Here is a 16,745-nt window from a genome sequence, read left to right on the forward strand (position 1 = left end):
TATAGCTGTATATAGGATTAATAGTAGTGATCAAAGTTAGCTGATTATTCAAAAATAAACTTGCTGTTATTTGAGATAACTAACCAACTCGTTTTTTAAACTTTCTTTTTCTTTTTCTTTAATATTAATACCAGTACTGGTGGATCATCGATCTTATTGGCTATAATCAATATAATTGTATTTCTGATTATTATTTTAGCAATAGAATTTTCATCCACTCATTTCTTTTTATATATATATATATACATCTTAACACAAATGAATTTGTAGACTGATTGTAACCCTTTAACCAATCAAATACCAGTTCTCCTAATTAGACTTTTATGTGACCAATCACTTTTACAGTTGATTAACATAATCGTAGAAATAAGAAAGGAATATTATGTTATATTAAAGCAATTCGATCAACAAGGGACACTTCTTGGATTCATTTTCAATTTCAATTTCATTTTCATATTTAATTTCATTAGAAGCAAAATTCAATAAGAGAATATTCCATTGTTAGCAATCAATAATAAGTAATGAACATAAAGGAGTGTCTCATTTAGGCATTTTTAAGCAACTCCCTCGTTTTCTGCCTTTCTCACACAAAATAACAACTCTCTATTTTCTCCGGAATGAATTTATCTCACCATACATCATGCCTTTTTTTTCTTTTTCTTATTGCTTTTATAAACTAGACTCCGATTGAATGTGACGTATCATATATAAATATTTTATTTTATTTTATTTTATTTTTTGGGTTTAAAAACCAAGTGCTCTAAAATAAAGCGTACCTTGATTCTCATTTAATTTTTCATACATCATCCATCTTCAAACTTCTTCGGTAGCTCTCTTTTTTTATATATCTCCTTTTGTTCTTGTTCTTGCTCTTGTTCTATTGATATTTGCTGTCCTTTATTGAACAAAGTTATTCTAATAATGGCAGACTTTATTTGTCTAGCAATGGCTACTCAGTTCTCAGAGCCTCCGGTAGAGACAGCGTTTCATTCAACTTCCTCTTCACCTCCTCATGGATCTCTTCGTCGATCTCTTCACATCCCCCAGGGCGCGACCTCATTGATCTCTCGCCGATTTTCTCGTACTTCAGGTGTCAGACAATCATCTGAACCTGTAGACATCTTTGCTGTTGATGACCACCAACAACCTCCCCAACAAATCCCGCAATTACCTACACTTCATGTTCGCATTGTTCCAAGTATTGAAAATCCAAACCGTTGCATGATATTTGATATTGTAGATCGAGTATTGGAGGCTGGGACAATCATCAAACTTGGTAGATTCGCAGAACGAGCAATGGCAGAAAATCACTTGTCTTTCAAAAGCAAGGTTGTTTCTCGATCTCACTGCGAAATCCGTATGGAACACGATGGCAAGGTACGCTTGATCTATTGAACACAAACTGGTGTTTAAATTAGGTGCCACCAACTTACATATGGGCATGTCATGCCATATTTTTCTTTTTCTTTTTCTTCTTGTTCTTAATAGCTCTATGTTCGCGATACAAGGTCATCTTCTGGAACATTTCTCAACCACGTTCGCCTGTCTCCAGCAAACCAGGAGAGCAAGAATACCGAAATCAAGGATGGCGACATTGTCCAACTAGGCGTAGATTATCAGGGCGGTCTGGACGAAATCTATCGATCTGTAAAAATGCGTTTCGAGGTCAATCACACCCAAAATCAAACAAACTCGTACAGCGTGTCAGCTTTCACAAACCTGCGAAATTTCACTAGCCCTCCCAGGCACATGTGTTCTAGTAATCCAGGCCACGGAACCAGTAACCTTTCGGCTGGTGTTGCTGCTTGTGCTGCTGCCTGTGTTGCTTCTACTGGCGGTAGTGGCTGCACTGATACTGCTGCTTCTGGGTCGGCTGTTTCTTGCACACAACAACAGGTGATGGCTACAACAATGTCAGCAGATGATTTTTACCCAGAAGAATCAGTCGAGGTCGAAGAATGCTGTATTTGTCTATATGCCATCGCACCATTCCAGGCCCTGTTTGTTGCTCCCTGCGCTCACTCCTACCACTACAAGTGCATCAGACCCCTTCTCAAAAGCTATCCAGGCTTCCAATGCCCAATCTGCAGAACTTATTCTGATCTTGAAGCCAGTGTGGCTATTGAAGCCGAAGAGGTCATTGAAAAGTATCACACCAGATCCCCCATGGCCATATCACCTCCTCTTCAGTCCTCTATCCCATTACCACAAGCACAGTCGTTATTACTTTCTACAAATCCTGGACCTGTTTCGCCTTCTCCTGTCATTGCACAGCCCCTAGAAACAGTCAGTGCCGCAAACAGCACCGATAGATCTCTGGATCGACCACACGGACAGCCAATTGAACAGTCAGATGAAGAGCTAGAGTTACCACCTTTTGAAGACACTGTCGAACTCACACCACAGGAAACCATTGCAGTAGCGCATCCAATCGCTGTCACAGAATCTGCTCTCCTTGATCCCCTGTCCACATTTGTTCCTTCTCCTGCTCTCTCCCGCACACAATCAGGTAATTTGTTATATATATTTTTTTTAGTATTTATTTTAGTGTTGTGAAACATCGTCTGACCAAATGAAATAAATATATATACATGGATACAAGAATGAATAAATGAAATGAATGAGTAAAGAAGGCTTACACAACCGTTTTGTACTTTTCTTATAGCACGAGACACAGACGCTGTAGATTTTGAAGGAGCAATAAGACCACCACTTCCTCTGCCAACAGGAACAACAGGAACAGAAGTAGTAAGAGAAGAAGACGAGGAATATGAAGAAGCGTCACAGGGAAATTCTGCCAGACGCGCCACCGAGGCACTGTCACCATCACTGTCACCATCATCATCACCACCTGCCTCATCCTCAATACCCGACCGTCGCACTACAAACCTAATGGAGAAAATACGAATGGCTTTTTCTGAAAAGAGAAAACCAACAGTGTCTGGAAGAAGCGAAGGTCGCAATAGTAGAGCACGGTCAGCAACAGGATATAGCAATGTTAACGAGGACGAAGAGATGATGGACGGTGGTCTCTCGGATGACCCTTACAGCCCCACATCGTCTTCACCATCACCCCCTTCCAGCCCTGGAGGATTCCAGCGCTCTTTGTCTGTCATCACACACACTCTTTCTCGTCAATCCACTACACACAATAATACCCTTGCCAATATTGAAGAAGAAGAAAGACCCGAGGATCGAAACAACCGACAGTGGAATTCTTCTGATCCTTCTGCTTGGATGTATTGTGCATAAAGCAACCACCAAAAAAAACTAACCCTCTCTTACTACTTTCATCTTTATTTCTTTGCAACACTTCTTTATTTTACTTTTTTTGTTTGATTGTTTTTTTTTATCTTTTGCTTGTTTTCTATATATTTATTATATATATATATATATATATTATCATTTATCATTAATTATTTTCAAATTTCTATGTAATTAATATTTTTCTTTTGGTTGTTAAATATCAATCATTTTTTTTTTCACTTTTCTACTACTTCTTCATCTTCTTCATCATCTTTTTCTTCTCCTTTTTGGTCCCTCGAATTTCCTCTCCTATCAAGGATTCCTTATTATATTATATTTCCTTTATATATATTTATATATTTTATAAACTGTATTTCTTTGAGGAAATATTTCAATGTATAATCCACGTTCCTACTCAATATAAAGACTCAACCCTGCCTTTTATATATACATGTAGCAATAGATTGTTTGTCTGTTTGCTTGTTTGCTTGTATGCACGTATGTTTGAGCTTTGTGTTTGTGTTTGTGTTTGAGTTTTTATTTTATTTTACTGTCTTGTTCTGTGGAAATTTTTTCTCCTGTAAAGCATCACAAAATCAGATACAATACGTCGTACAGAAGCCCATTTCTTGGCTTGAATAGCACTACAAATAAACACACGCACACATAAATAAGTAAGAGAACAGAATGAAAATAAAGTATAGATTATCATGAGTTTCCAGGATTTTTATTTTTCTCGATTCCAAAAACGATAAAAAAAAAAGAAACAAACTTAAAATAAAGTAAAATAGCAAATTCACTTACTTTGTGTAGTTTCCCAGGAAATCCCGTTTCTCTGCCACAGTCAGAGATTGTTCCGAAACTCCAGTCACTACTCTGATGGTCCACTGCATACTCTCGATTGGTAGGAGCTGCGAGAGCGACCGTAGTAGAGACGCGACGTCGGGTACGATCTCCCATTGATAGTAATTCAATAGGCCACAAAAAAGAAGCTCAAAGAAACTATTTCCGGATTGCTTGAACAGGCACAAAATGCGTGATCTATCAAGTCCGAAAACAAAAGCGGAGGATTGTAGTGCGTGTGCTTGTGCTGGAGCTGGTGTTAGTGGCAGTAGTAGTGGTAGTGGTGGTGGTAGTGGTGGTGGTTGTTGTTGTACACCTGACACCTGATTTGAGTCCAATTCGTCCACTGATAAGGTGATACCAAGTAACCGTCGATAGAAAATCAGGACAGCTGCAATTGTATTTGATTCTCTCATCCCAAGTCCTGCAAGACCTGCCTGAAAGACTGAAGGAAGAAGATGGCTCTGTACAAGTGGAATCGGTGCACGGTCCAAAAACGCAGCCACAAGTCTAAAGTAATGTTCAATAACTGTAAATAGAAACAGATATATATATATAAAAGAGAATATAGAGAAAATAAAGAGGAAACAATGGTTATTATTGTCATTTGTTATTATTGATATTATTTCAATTGTTGTTGCCATGGTTATTGTTTCCATGGTTATTATTGATGTGTGCATTTTATAAAAATAAAATAAAATAAGAATAAAAAAATTCATATATATATATATATATAAAATAGTTAATAGAGATTTAAAGGTTATTTCTTTTTTTTTCTTTTGGTAATTTGATGTTTTTTTTTTATTATTATTATTATAGTTACAGTTATTATTAGTATTACTATCAGTATTAGTATTTCTATTGTTATTATTACTACCAGTGCTAGCACTTCTACTACTACTATTCTTAGCAATAGTGGTAAAAGTATTAAAATTAATATTAATATTAGTATTAGTATTACCATCAGGAATGTCTCCAAATGAACATTGGTCAAGTCTGAGAAAAAGGGACGAACTTAGTCGTTCGACTAGCCCAAAGCATGGTGGAACACTGTCGGTACCCTCGACTGTGTATTCTTTTATAATCAGGGTGGCTACCCAGAGATAGATACTCAGGCCACTCTTCTCAAACACATGTACGATACGTTCCATTAACTGGGGAAGAAATGGGCAGAAATGAGATTTGTAAGATCGGATGGCATTCTCAAACACTCTGCACAGACTGTCCGCAAAGCTTTTCACGGTTCCTAGATTCCCAAAGCACAAATCAAATACCGGCCAAATATCTCCTAGGAAGTCAACACAAGGGTGGGGTAAGTTATTGGGAATCTGGAGACGCACGATATCAAAGTATATTCCTATTTGCGACAGGAGATCTACAAGTAAGAAATATATAATATTAAAATTAAATTGAGTTCAATTGAATTGAATTAGATTCCATTGAATTAAAAGTGTGTCTATACATATATCATCACGGTCTCAAATTACTCTTTAGATACTTACCTCCTGCCTTGGTGATCTCCTTGTGACACAATATAGCCTTGTCCTTGGAGACAATGTCATGCAAATCTTGAGCCAATGGCAAACAAAACAATTGTAGTGTACTGTACACTTGAGTCGTCGGCAGGACAGCCAGTACATGCGCTACTGCTTTTGTTACCTCGAATGCATCTTCAAGAGACAATGATCGAACTATGGCAAGATAAAATAAATGTAATTGGGCTACATAGTCTACCAACAGCTAAACAGGATAAAAAAAAAGTAAATATATGAATAATATCTTATTAACATAAAGATAACCACAATAATCTTTGATAAAATATTACCTCGCTGCAGTCTTTACAGAGATACTTGAGTGCAAGTGCACTGGCAGCTACAACTTCGTCATTTTGGAAACCAGCCGAAATGAAGTTGAGTTGGTAGATGATATATTCTGGATGAAGACGAGTCCAGAACGAGTAGCGGGAGATGACCAGGGTTGCTGCGTAGCGAGTCTTGGGATGATCGGGGATTATTGACAAGAGTTCCATGATATGAGGCATGACCTGATCTTCATTTGCCGGTACTTCTGAGCCCATGGCCCTCAGAGAGAATATAGGGGCCTCGATCTCTTGCCAACTGACACCACCAGCCTGGTTGTTCTCGAGCATTACCATCACCTTCTTTAATCGGCTGAGCGGCTTACTCAGACACCTTTGTGGAGACAGAATCCGGCAGCAGTCCTTGAGTGTGTCGCCCATCTGGTGTCGAAAGTCTCTAAAGTCGTCTCTGTCCTTGGCAGTCCAGCTCGCCGTAGATTGTGGATAATGTAGGTGGCAGATAAGCGTGTCAGCGAGGGCGTCGTAGTAGCAGTAGAACATCGAGACGTCCTGGTGTTCTCGCCACGACACCAGAGCCGTGGTCAACTCAGACCAGAACTTGAATGTCATCTGGACAACGTCGAGGTCGTCGTGTGCCGTGCACTCTGCCACACCGTCCAGAATGGTGCAAAAGTAGTCTGGATACCTGACCACCAGTGGTAAGTATGCCTCGCCAGCCTCCACAAATATTCGGCAGAATCCACGGATCTTGTCTGTGTTGGCGTCGGACTTGGCGTCCTTTAGGTATCTGAGAATCGTTGCAAAGTAAGGGTGGATCGTCTTGATCATCGATCGGGACTTCACCAGCTCTTTCTTGGTTTCGTGGATCATCTCACACACCACGTCTGCGCACACATCAAACAGGTCCTCGCTCGCAAGCCCTCTGAATGCAACCCCAAGTAATGGGCTTGCTCTCAATAGCTGTGTTTCCACATTACCTGTCCTGAGCCAGCTACAAAGACAGCGCAATAGGCAATCTTGCAAATCGATATTCCCTTCTACAAAAGGTAACATACACAAAAATGTACATGTGTATACAAATAAATTATCAAATAAATGTATATTTTGTCTATCTCTCTTTGTGTGTGTGTGGATAATTGGGTACACAGATACATAGAGAGGAAGGTAGATATATATATATATATATATATATTGTTATTATTAAAGAAAAATAGCTTACCACTAATATCCATATATGATAATAATAATTTTATAACTTGCTTAGAATTCTGCTTTACCAAGACATTACTTCTTTCTTGAAACTCTACATCCTATTACTCTTATCTTTATAAACTTTAACTGTATTTTATATATACATGTGTGTGTGTAATAATAATGATAAAGATATATTATATATATAAAGGTTTCTAAACTCACCGAAAGTGGTAATCTACTATTGCCACTCATTTCTTCTGGCAAGACTTTTAGGAATTCGATCAAGACAATGTGTGACTCTGGAGACTTTCCGAACTTCTGGACAATATCCTGTACAGGATACTTCCAAGAGGTAATTTGGATAGCCAGGTCAGCCACGGCTAGGCAAAGTTGGATCATAATTACTTTGGGCCCTGATATTGAAACCCAAAGTAACTCTACAAGTGAATCTCTAAGATCCATTTGGGTGGGATGATCTAAATCTCTTAGATCATATGTCACCTATAGTGTACATTAGCGAAATGAGAGACAATAAAACAACGATAGCAATAATGATAATGATAACGAGAATAATAGGAAAACAGATAGCGGACCTTTTGTCTAAAAGTCTGTGCGGCAAAATGTTTTGTTTCAATATTTGTGTCTTGGGATCGTAAAAGATAATCAGCAATTGTCCATGCTTCTGGCTTGTTGTAAATTATGTATGCGGATGAGCATGAGAATTATATAATCACAACCAAAATTCTCAATATCTTACTATTACTAAACACTCGCCTTCTCTACCCTTCCTCCCCCCCTTTTTTTTCTCTTTTCTTTCTTACCTGCTTTTGAAAGTCTTCTAACCAATTGTTGGCATCTTGTCTTGATTGCACATTGGTGGCCGAGTACAATAATGAAAGAGCTTCCAATACTTGTGCGACTGATCCAATCGACATTTGCTAGCAAGACAAAGGGAATCTCAGATGAGCTTCTTCGCAGGTTGAAATCAACGTCACAGTCCCAATCCCCCTGGATGAAAGAGGTCCATTTACGGGATATTTTCATCTTTTGTATATATATATATATGTATGTATGTATGTATGCGTGTATGTATACCTATGTGTGTGTACGCTTGCATGTATATATGTATGCATACATATGTAAATATATACATATAATGCATATAATACATACAGTACAAAATGTGATAAAAATCTGTGTAGCTTCAAAGAGATTTTAAGATGTAATCATCTTTCCCTCCCCTTTGCTTATATTTTCTTCTTTACCAAGTATATATATTATATGTGGATATGCGTTTCTCAATTCTCGCACATAACACAATGATATGGATTGCTGACTCTTTCTTAATTTTAAACTCTTGTGATTGAGTAGATCGAGATAGAGAGAGATATACATAATTAAGCTTACACATCCATGTATACGCTTATTAATGGCTGGTCTTTAGATCCTTCACCAAAAGAATTTTAAAAAAAAAAGCGGCGAAAGAGGGATAGATTGAGGATAAAGGAGAATTCGATGGTATTTTCGATGAGAAGTAGGATTTCCCACATTATGCTATTGATCGATTATCCAACTGACAATATTAGACAAAATAAGATAAAATATAAAGTAACCAATAGCCTGGTGTGAATTGTATATACTTACTGTTAATTACTAAGCATATTTGCTTCCTTTTTTTTATCATTATTTTTATTAAAAGAAGGTCTAGTATATATATGTATATTCTTTAAAGGTGTCTATCTAAAGAAAGAAACAGAATGAAGATTGTTTTTTGAAGAAGTAAACGAACAGATATCTTTCTCTTTTTTGTTGTTGTTAATGGTTTTAATTTAGATCTTCTGGTAATATATATTTTATCTACATGGAAACTTCTCTATCTATGATACAGATGAACCAACTCTTCCACAGCGTTCATATGTCTCATCCTGGAGCATGTACGCTGGTTTGAATCCATCTCCTGATTCATTTCGTAGTTGTGGATTGGGGTGTGTGTTTTCCATACTTCCTAAAGAAGTATAACTTGTAGATTTCCCGAATCATATTAGACCCCATGTAAGTTCACGCACTCTCCCACTTGCCCTCTTGCACTCTTGTGCATAGGTGTGTATATCGTATTAAAGATCAAAGGTTCCCCCTCCTTACCCTACTTCACATCCTTCCTTTCCCACACCCCTTCCAAGAAAACAAATAAATAAATAATCCAAAACTCACCCATAATCATAAAGAGAACAATATGGTATCCGCAGCTTCAACAGGAAACCCCAGATATCTTTATAGGTCCAATCGATGATTGGATGGACACGCATGAAATCTGGCCAACCCTTGTCGGTCTTGTTGAAATGAGTCAAGGTTTCTAAGATATATATATACGCACATTGTCAATTATTACTTTTGATCTATTAATAATATGTATGTACATATAAAATTAAATTTACCTGCGTATGGATCATTGCGTCGAATTCCTACAAAGATTGCTTTTGGACTTGGAGAAGAGCAACTGAGAAATTCTTGAAGTGCAGGACGCATAGGTCCAGGAATTGCAATACAATCGAGGTGGTATCGACGAGTACACACATTCACAAACGCATCCACATGAGGAAATGGGTTTGGGCATGTCACAAATACTGTCCTCAGATGCTGTCTGTCCTTGTGTAAGCGAGACAGGACTGCGACAACGAGATGAAGTAAGACAGTACAATCCTTGCCTCCATTAAAAGACAGAGCGGTTGCATCTAGACTTCAAGACATTGAAATGTATATACATGTATATAATGATGATACAGAAAGAAAGAAAGAAACAAAGAGAGAGAGAAAAAAGATACAAAGATTAATACATTATGATTGATTTGCTTAAAAATAAAATAAAGTAAATGTATAAAGGTAATGAAATTAATGGTTAAATTCATTTAATGAATGGTTACTTTTGTCAACTATTTTCTCGTCTTTTTGTGTATATATATATATACATATATTACCCATAAGTTTTGTAGGTTTGTTCAATTACACTCAATGCTTCTTTCACCTGAGGTCCCAAGGTATCGTCTGAGTCAGCAAATTCGTAGACTGTACGTTCAATATAGCCAAAGTCATATTTGTCCTTTGTTTCCAATACGGGATCCACTTGTCGAGTTGTACATCCATCGTTGTTAAGTTTTGTGGTTTGGATAGAATAGTTAGCTGTCATTGCTAAAGGGAGGGAGAAAGAAGAAAGAGAGGGCAAAAAGCTTATAGTAATATAATAGTAGTAATAGTGTGTATATTGATGACAGTAATAATTGTAAAATTGTTAAGAAATATATAAAATAGGGTCAATCCCAATTCAGTTCTCAGTTCAGTTCAGTTCTCAGTTCAGTTCAATTCAGTTCAATTCAGTTCAATTCAGTTCAATTCAGTTCAATTCAATTTTTCTGTTACTTTTTTTTTTTATTTTTATAATATATTTTATGTTGACGGTGTCTCTAATTTTCTGGGGAGAAAGAAAATATGAATTTTCATTGTCCTTTTTGGTCTTTCTATCTATCTCTCTATATCTCTATCACTACCTATATCTCTGTGTCCTTTTAGTGTTTAATGCAAAGAGAATGGTAATGATTATTGGTATTATATTCTTATTATTTAAAGACGTGTATGTAAGCAATAACTTTCTTGATAGTTCAGTAATGATAAACTATATATATATATATATATAAAAGGATTATTGGTAAAAAGGTCGAGTTACATAATTTTAACATGTGAATCTTGTACATTTATTGAATGGGCGGGGTTCTCCTTTGAATTGGGGGAAGTGAGAGGGGTGTCAAAGAAGAAAAAGAAGAAGAAAGGGTTCAATATTTTATTTTTATTTTTGTTCCTTGGTATTTTGTCCTTGATCCTTGGTTTCTGGTCCCTATTTCGGCTAATACAGCCAAAGTTGACAAGAGTAAGTAAAGTCTTTTTGAGCCTAGGTTTTTTTTTATCTCAAAAGGTCTTTAATTAAAATGCAAAATTAATGATAGTAATAATAATAGTAACACTTTGGGAAAGAGAAGAAAGACGAGGGGCTGGAGGGGGTGGTAAAGACTTGAGAAAAATGAAAGAAAGAAGAGAGAGAGAGAGAGAAAGACAGCAATATGTTTGTTTGAATAATTGAATAATTGAATAATTGAATAATTCTGGGTTGTGAGGGCTGGGTATTTTGGGTTACTGTGTATCGAATGGGTCTCGAAAGATGGTCTTTTTTGAAATTCCTGGATACGTATCTATGCTCTTTACATCAAAACGAAAGATAATTATGAATAATAATCCTCTACTACGCAACATGCTGTCTCCCTCTTTATTCTTTTAATTCTAATGATAACATTGTATTGCATTATATTATATTGAATTATATTATATTATATTATATTATATAGACTAAGAAAGCCACCTGAATCCTGATCGTACCAAATTGATAACCCACTCACCTGGTCAGACTGCCTGCTTTAGTAAGATGCTGTCAGTCTAGTGCTGTTATAAACCCACCGCACAAACACACGGTACTCCTGCTTTGTTTATCAAAAAAAGTGTCATTCTTGATTATAGTCACCTTCCTTATTATTGTTAGTATTAGTATTAATAAAGGAAATGATAATAGTAATAATAGTAGTAATAGTAATATATGTTAGGGTCCGCGTCCGTGTGTATATAGTATGCTCTAGTACAATACAGTATAATATAATATAATGTAATATAATACACTATAATATAATAAGGAAGATTAAAAGAAAAAAAAAGGAAAAGATAAAGGAAGACTAGGAGGAGAGGGTTGCCTAGGGGTAGGTGGTCCAAGCGATCACCGAATAAGAGCAACAGACCAGGCAAAACACCAGAAAATTTAATTATCTAAAAGTAACAAAGTTCCACTATACATTACACACCACACACCACATGAAATTTATCGATTTACTTTTTTGCTTACGTCTATGCTTAGGCCTATGCTTATGCTTATGCTTATGCTTATGCTTATGTTTATGCTTATAGTTTTTGTTTTTGATTTTGATTTTGATTTTGATTTTGATTTTGATTTAATTTGATTTCAATTGATCGGATCAATTGTCTGCAGGTACACCGTTTTCTTTCCTTCTTCATCTTCTTCATGTTCTTCTTCTTTACTCCTTGATTGAATGGAATGGCTCCTTTTTGGTGGGGAAACAGTTTTTTATTTTCTTTTCTTTTTGCTTGGCATAATACACGTGGAGTGATTATTTGCCCAACCTCCACCCTTGATAATAATACTATTACTATTGAATATATAGAAAGATAGAAAAATAGGTATATATCAAAAGATCATTGATTATACAATATAGTTAACCAGTACATACATACATACATATATATATATATATATATATATTAGTTGCTCATTACAGCCTAGAACTTGTAACTATAATAATTATTATCAAGTGCTCTTTTTTTTTCTTTTATTAAAAAAGAAAGCAAGAGAGATTTTGATCGTTATCTTGTCAGGTACGACGCTTTGTTCGTTTGGACTGTCTAATTGAATGATACTAATTTATAAGCACAACAATAATCAATAAAGATGTGCAATATTGCTCATTGCATGCTTCAATCAAGGCAAATAATAATAACAATAGTAATTTAGGCTCAATAAAGATAAAGACATACATAAATACATACTTTATATATATATATATATATATATATAAAAGTATATGTACATATATCTATTTATGTATATATATGTATATAATCCTGAATTTGTTTTCAGAAAATAATAATAGAAAATAAATAAGAACAACTAAAATAGGTATTTTTTAATCCTATTTTATTTGGATAGACTTGATATCTTCAAAACCAGAAGCATGTGTTTTGAATAAGTAAGGCAAGGCAGGCTGTATTGATATTTTACACATCTGTGCGTTTTTCTTTTTTTTTTATTATACTTCTTTAGCTATAGTATGTTGGACCACAAGGTACCTTATGAGCCACATGACTTTTACAACCACAAACATATTTTGTAATATTATTAATGCAATAAAGGAATAAAGAGAATTTTGACGAAAGAACAAGACAAAAGAAGACGAAGGTCAAAATAGGTACAAGACTATTAAAGTAAATAGCTAATATCAATGTTCGATGGTATTTGAGTGTATTTTATGATGTATAGTGTGTAGTGTGATCTCGATCGATATCAATGTATTGTTGACAAGTATACTGACAATCTAATTGACTGTATAATTGTGTGTATGTATGTATGTATGTATGTATAGATGTGTAGATGTGTGTATAAATATTTATCTATCTATCTATTTATTTATTTACTTATTTACCTTATGCTTTCCTGGTCAGAATTGTGATAAATCACAAAAAACCCATTTTCTCTATCCTCAAACATATATATGTATGTTTTCTTTTTTCTTATTTTTGGCCAGTTAAAATGAGGTCAATTCTACTGTAGATGTTGATTGGACCACAAAATCGAAAAACTAAAAAAAAAAACTAAAAACAAGGCCAAAGAGAATGAAGGGGAAAAATATATATAGATAGCCAGTTAGCTAGATGGCTAGATAAATATGTCGATTTCATAATAACAACAACAATAATAATAATAATAATAATAATAATAATAATAATCATGATAATGATAATGATAATAAGCTCCTCTATTTGTATTTGTAGTAATATTCTAATTTGTACGTATGATTTTAATAGCTGTATAATAGACCGTTTGAATTAATTAGGCTTGGAACTATTATATTCTCTCTGCAGAAACTCAAGTCGAGCTCTCTGTACATACATCAATAGATATAATACTGACCATTATTCTCATTATTTCTATTACTTGATTACTATTATATCTATAGAGACATTATATTGTCTATATACAAAGACATGAACATGATTTATAATGATGCTTCTAAAACAGCTGCAAAACAAGGACTCATTCCTTGTGCTTTACCGCAGGAATAAAAAATAAAACCCTAATGCACAACCCAGAGTATTCAAATTTTTGTTTTTTTTTTCTATTTGTTTATTTATTTATTTATTTATTTATTTATTTATGTATGTATGTATGTATGTATGTATGTACTTACTTATTTTTACTATTAATTGAAAAAACCCCAATAGTAAGAGTAATAGTAATAGTAATAGTAATAATAGAATCGATCAAAAGCTTTCAATTTCTTTTTTTTTTTTTTTTTTTTTTTTTTTAAAAAATCTTTTATAAAAATATAAACTTTTATAAACTAAAACCTTCCCCCTCTCCTCTCCCTCTTCCATTTCTATTTCTAATTTCTATTGTTAGCTGTTATATTCAGTACACTAATACACTAATACATTAATACATTAATACCTCTTGTCATCTTTCCTACTAAAAACTAAATACCCAAACCCAAATCCTCACCCAAATCCTAACCCAAAATCTCAACAGCCAAAATAGCAAGAGAAAAAAAAATCTTTTTTAACAAAAAAAACAAAAGCCCTCAAATAATAATCAACTATCAATTATCAATTATCAACCATAATGAAGTGTATGCCTACTACCTTCCCACAAACATATTACTCTTACACTGATTACCCTTACGACGAAAGGACTATTCACTCGCAACAAATCCCATGTCTCAACGAATTTGTGGATAATGAGAACCAATTACCAACCCTGGCAGAGTTCCTGACTATCATTGACGATTACCTGAACAACCTGAGTCCCAAGAAGAGAGACAAGGCGCTTGTAGACGAAAACCGATATTTTCTGATCCAGCAGGTCCTCAAGGATCCCAGAAATACTTCAATCTCAACAGCCCAGTTTAGGTTCTGGGTCAAGAAGATGTTTACTGTCAAAAAGGGTACAGCAGACACTGTATGCCATGACAACAAGCCTGTTGCGATCAAAGAAAATATTTACAGTATACTTGTCAAAGCTCATCAGGATGCACACCATGGTGGTCGAGACAAGACTTCAGCATTGGTAAGAATTGAAATGGTCATATGGTCCAGCCCAAAAAAAGAAATATAGATCCAATAAACTAATCTTTCTTTATGTATAAAAGGTGAGAAAACAATATTCCTGGATTCCAAAGGAGTTGGTCGCTAGGTTTGTCCGGCAATGTCCATTCTGTATAATCCGTAGAAACGGTGGCCATAGTCCAGGTACATGCGCTCCAAAGACACCCAGTCCACGCACAGGTTATTCGGCCAGAAACAGCGTTGGGTTCGACCCAATGACCTCAAGTATATTCACACCGTCTATCAGCGACCGGAGCGAGATCTACTCTGGGCAGTCTCCAGTCTGCAAGACCGGATACCCTCCTTCATCAAACTTCCCTACCACACCCAATTCTTCAACCCTATTGCGCCCTTTTTATGAAAATTTTGTCTACCAGAATAATGACGAATATCTACAAACCTATTCATACGGTATACCTGTCCATCATTCCCACCTTACCCCTCCTCCTCCCTCCTCCTCTTCCCACTCTTCAGCACAGACATCTCTCAATTCGACAGACTACACACCCAACCAGAATTACCAGTCTGTTGAAAGCCATCAATCCCCCCAGCCCAGCCAGAAAAAGCAATACCAAATCGATAATTATCTTCAACTTCAACAATCCAAGCACTACTGCCAACAACCTATGCAAGAATGGTACCAATCATAGCTATTCTTTTCTATTTTCTCTCTTTTATATATATATATATATATTATTCTTATTATTTTGTTCTGTTCTACTCTGTTCTGCTCTGTCCTTCTCTGTCCTGCTCTGTTCTTTTCCGTTTTTCTTTTTCTTTTTTTTGTAAACAGTCTTTCTTTTATAATCCTTTTTTTTTGTTATATTTCATTTAATAGGATTCTGTAAATCATTATGCCAATCAGTCATACATAAACATCTTATTTTTTTTTATATCTATCTTTCTTGCCTTTTCCTTTTTCCCTTTATTTATTTATTTATTTTTACTCGAGATAATTTCTTCTGTTCTAAATGCACAGAAAGACAGACACACAGACAGGCAGACAAACACAAACACAAACAAACACAAATACACATACAAATACACACACAAACATACGTATATATGTACATATGTACATAGGCTACATACAGACACATACAGACAAAGTTTGTGATTTGACGAGATATTTCAAGGATTTCAGCAGTGCGTAATAGATTGGATTATGTACTGTGAAGCATATTACAGCAAATTTTACTTTATATATATTTGAAAGATTATTACAAAACCCTCTATCCAACATTATCTCTATTTCTCTATTTCTCTCTTTCTCTCTCTATTTGCATACAGATACATACAGATACATACAGATACATAAATGTATGTATTCCTATCTTTGTCTACCAATCTTACTTATCATATGAAACCTACAAATGATTATTGCTATTATTCTTATTATTTATATCAATAAAAAAACAATACCAATAATAATATCGGTAATCATCGTCAGTATCTCACAAGACACAAAATTAGTAGAGACTATAGGCTGTAAAGTCTCTGCAGTAAGAATACGGTGCTGATCAGATATACAAAATTCAAAATAAAGAAATCAAGAAACAAACAAAGAAGAAAAGTATATGTACATGTTTAAACCTGTGCGGATTGTGTGCTTTTACTTTACTGCGGTCATCTTACATGATCTGCACTAGTCATTGTT

The 16,745-nt window shown here is 35.1% G+C and overlaps 5 protein-coding genes across 5 annotated transcripts; 3 read left to right on the forward strand and 2 right to left on the reverse strand.

The window, feature by feature from the left end:
• The first annotated feature begins 799 nt into the window (after positions 1 to 799).
• PHYBLDRAFT_80024 (hypothetical protein) lies at positions 800 to 3,689 on the forward strand. Its single transcript, XM_018443540.1, has 4 exons — positions 800 to 826; positions 944 to 1,377; positions 1,489 to 2,509; positions 2,666 to 3,689. The coding sequence occupies exons 2-4, from the start codon at positions 946 to 948 to the stop codon at positions 3,250 to 3,252; spliced, it is 2,040 nt and encodes a 679-aa protein (XP_018290228.1). The 5' UTR covers positions 800 to 826; positions 944 to 945; the 3' UTR covers positions 3,253 to 3,689.
• Positions 3,690 to 4,046: 357 nt separating this feature from the next.
• Positions 4,047 to 8,037, reverse strand: PHYBLDRAFT_155725 (hypothetical protein; the record flags this gene model as incomplete). The annotated part of the gene is made up of 9 exons (XM_018433429.1): positions 4,047 to 4,262; positions 4,332 to 4,618; positions 5,051 to 5,464; positions 5,592 to 5,829; positions 5,915 to 6,945; positions 7,128 to 7,218; positions 7,325 to 7,603; positions 7,696 to 7,788; positions 7,924 to 8,037. 9 exons carry the CDS (start codon positions 8,035 to 8,037, stop codon positions 4,047 to 4,049), a joined length of 2,763 nt encoding a protein of 920 aa, XP_018290229.1.
• A 942-nt stretch (positions 8,038 to 8,979) lies between these two features.
• On the reverse strand, positions 8,980 to 10,286 carry PHYBLDRAFT_170087 (hypothetical protein; the record flags this gene model as incomplete). The annotated part of the gene is made up of 5 exons (XM_018436247.1): positions 8,980 to 9,121; positions 9,245 to 9,274; positions 9,314 to 9,455; positions 9,538 to 9,839; positions 10,078 to 10,286. The coding sequence occupies 5 exons, from the start codon at positions 10,284 to 10,286 to the stop codon at positions 8,980 to 8,982; spliced, it is 825 nt and encodes a 274-aa protein (XP_018290230.1).
• Positions 10,287 to 12,042: 1,756 nt separating this feature from the next.
• PHYBLDRAFT_170088 (hypothetical protein) lies at positions 12,043 to 14,050 on the forward strand (the record flags this gene model as incomplete). Its single annotated transcript, XM_018436248.1, has 8 exons — positions 12,043 to 12,099; positions 12,376 to 12,391; positions 12,477 to 12,499; positions 12,553 to 12,586; positions 12,918 to 12,957; positions 13,032 to 13,097; positions 13,121 to 13,192; positions 13,945 to 14,050. 8 exons carry the CDS (start codon positions 12,043 to 12,045, stop codon positions 14,048 to 14,050), a joined length of 414 nt encoding a protein of 137 aa, XP_018290231.1.
• Positions 14,051 to 14,606: 556 nt separating this feature from the next.
• PHYBLDRAFT_170089 (hypothetical protein) lies at positions 14,607 to 15,738 on the forward strand (the record flags this gene model as incomplete). The annotated part of the gene is made up of 2 exons (XM_018436249.1): positions 14,607 to 15,050; positions 15,133 to 15,738. The coding sequence occupies 2 exons, from the start codon at positions 14,607 to 14,609 to the stop codon at positions 15,736 to 15,738; spliced, it is 1,050 nt and encodes a 349-aa protein (XP_018290232.1).
• Between the last annotated feature and the right edge of the window lie 1,007 nt (positions 15,739 to 16,745).

This window comes from Phycomyces blakesleeanus (assembly GCF_001638985.1).
Source record: "Phycomyces blakesleeanus NRRL 1555(-) unplaced genomic scaffold PHYBLscaffold_14, whole genome shotgun sequence".
Classification (NCBI taxonomy): domain Eukaryota; kingdom Fungi; phylum Mucoromycota; class Mucoromycetes; order Mucorales; family Phycomycetaceae; genus Phycomyces; species Phycomyces blakesleeanus.

What these genes read in the sequence shown, in the direction of transcription:
- PHYBLDRAFT_80024 (XM_018443540.1), top strand. Translation starts at nt 946, where the DNA reads ATGGCTACTCAGTTCTCAGAGCCTCCGGTAGAGACAGCGTTTCATTCA. An exon ending in GTATGGAACACGATGGCAAG is followed by an intron (nt 1,378 to 1,488) that starts GTACGCTTGATC and finishes TGTTCTTAATAG; the next exon opens with CTCTATGTTCGCGATACAAG. An exon ending in TCTCTCCCGCACACAATCAG is followed by an intron (nt 2,510 to 2,665) that starts GTAATTTGTTAT and finishes CTTTTCTTATAG; the next exon opens with CACGAGACACAGACGCTGTA.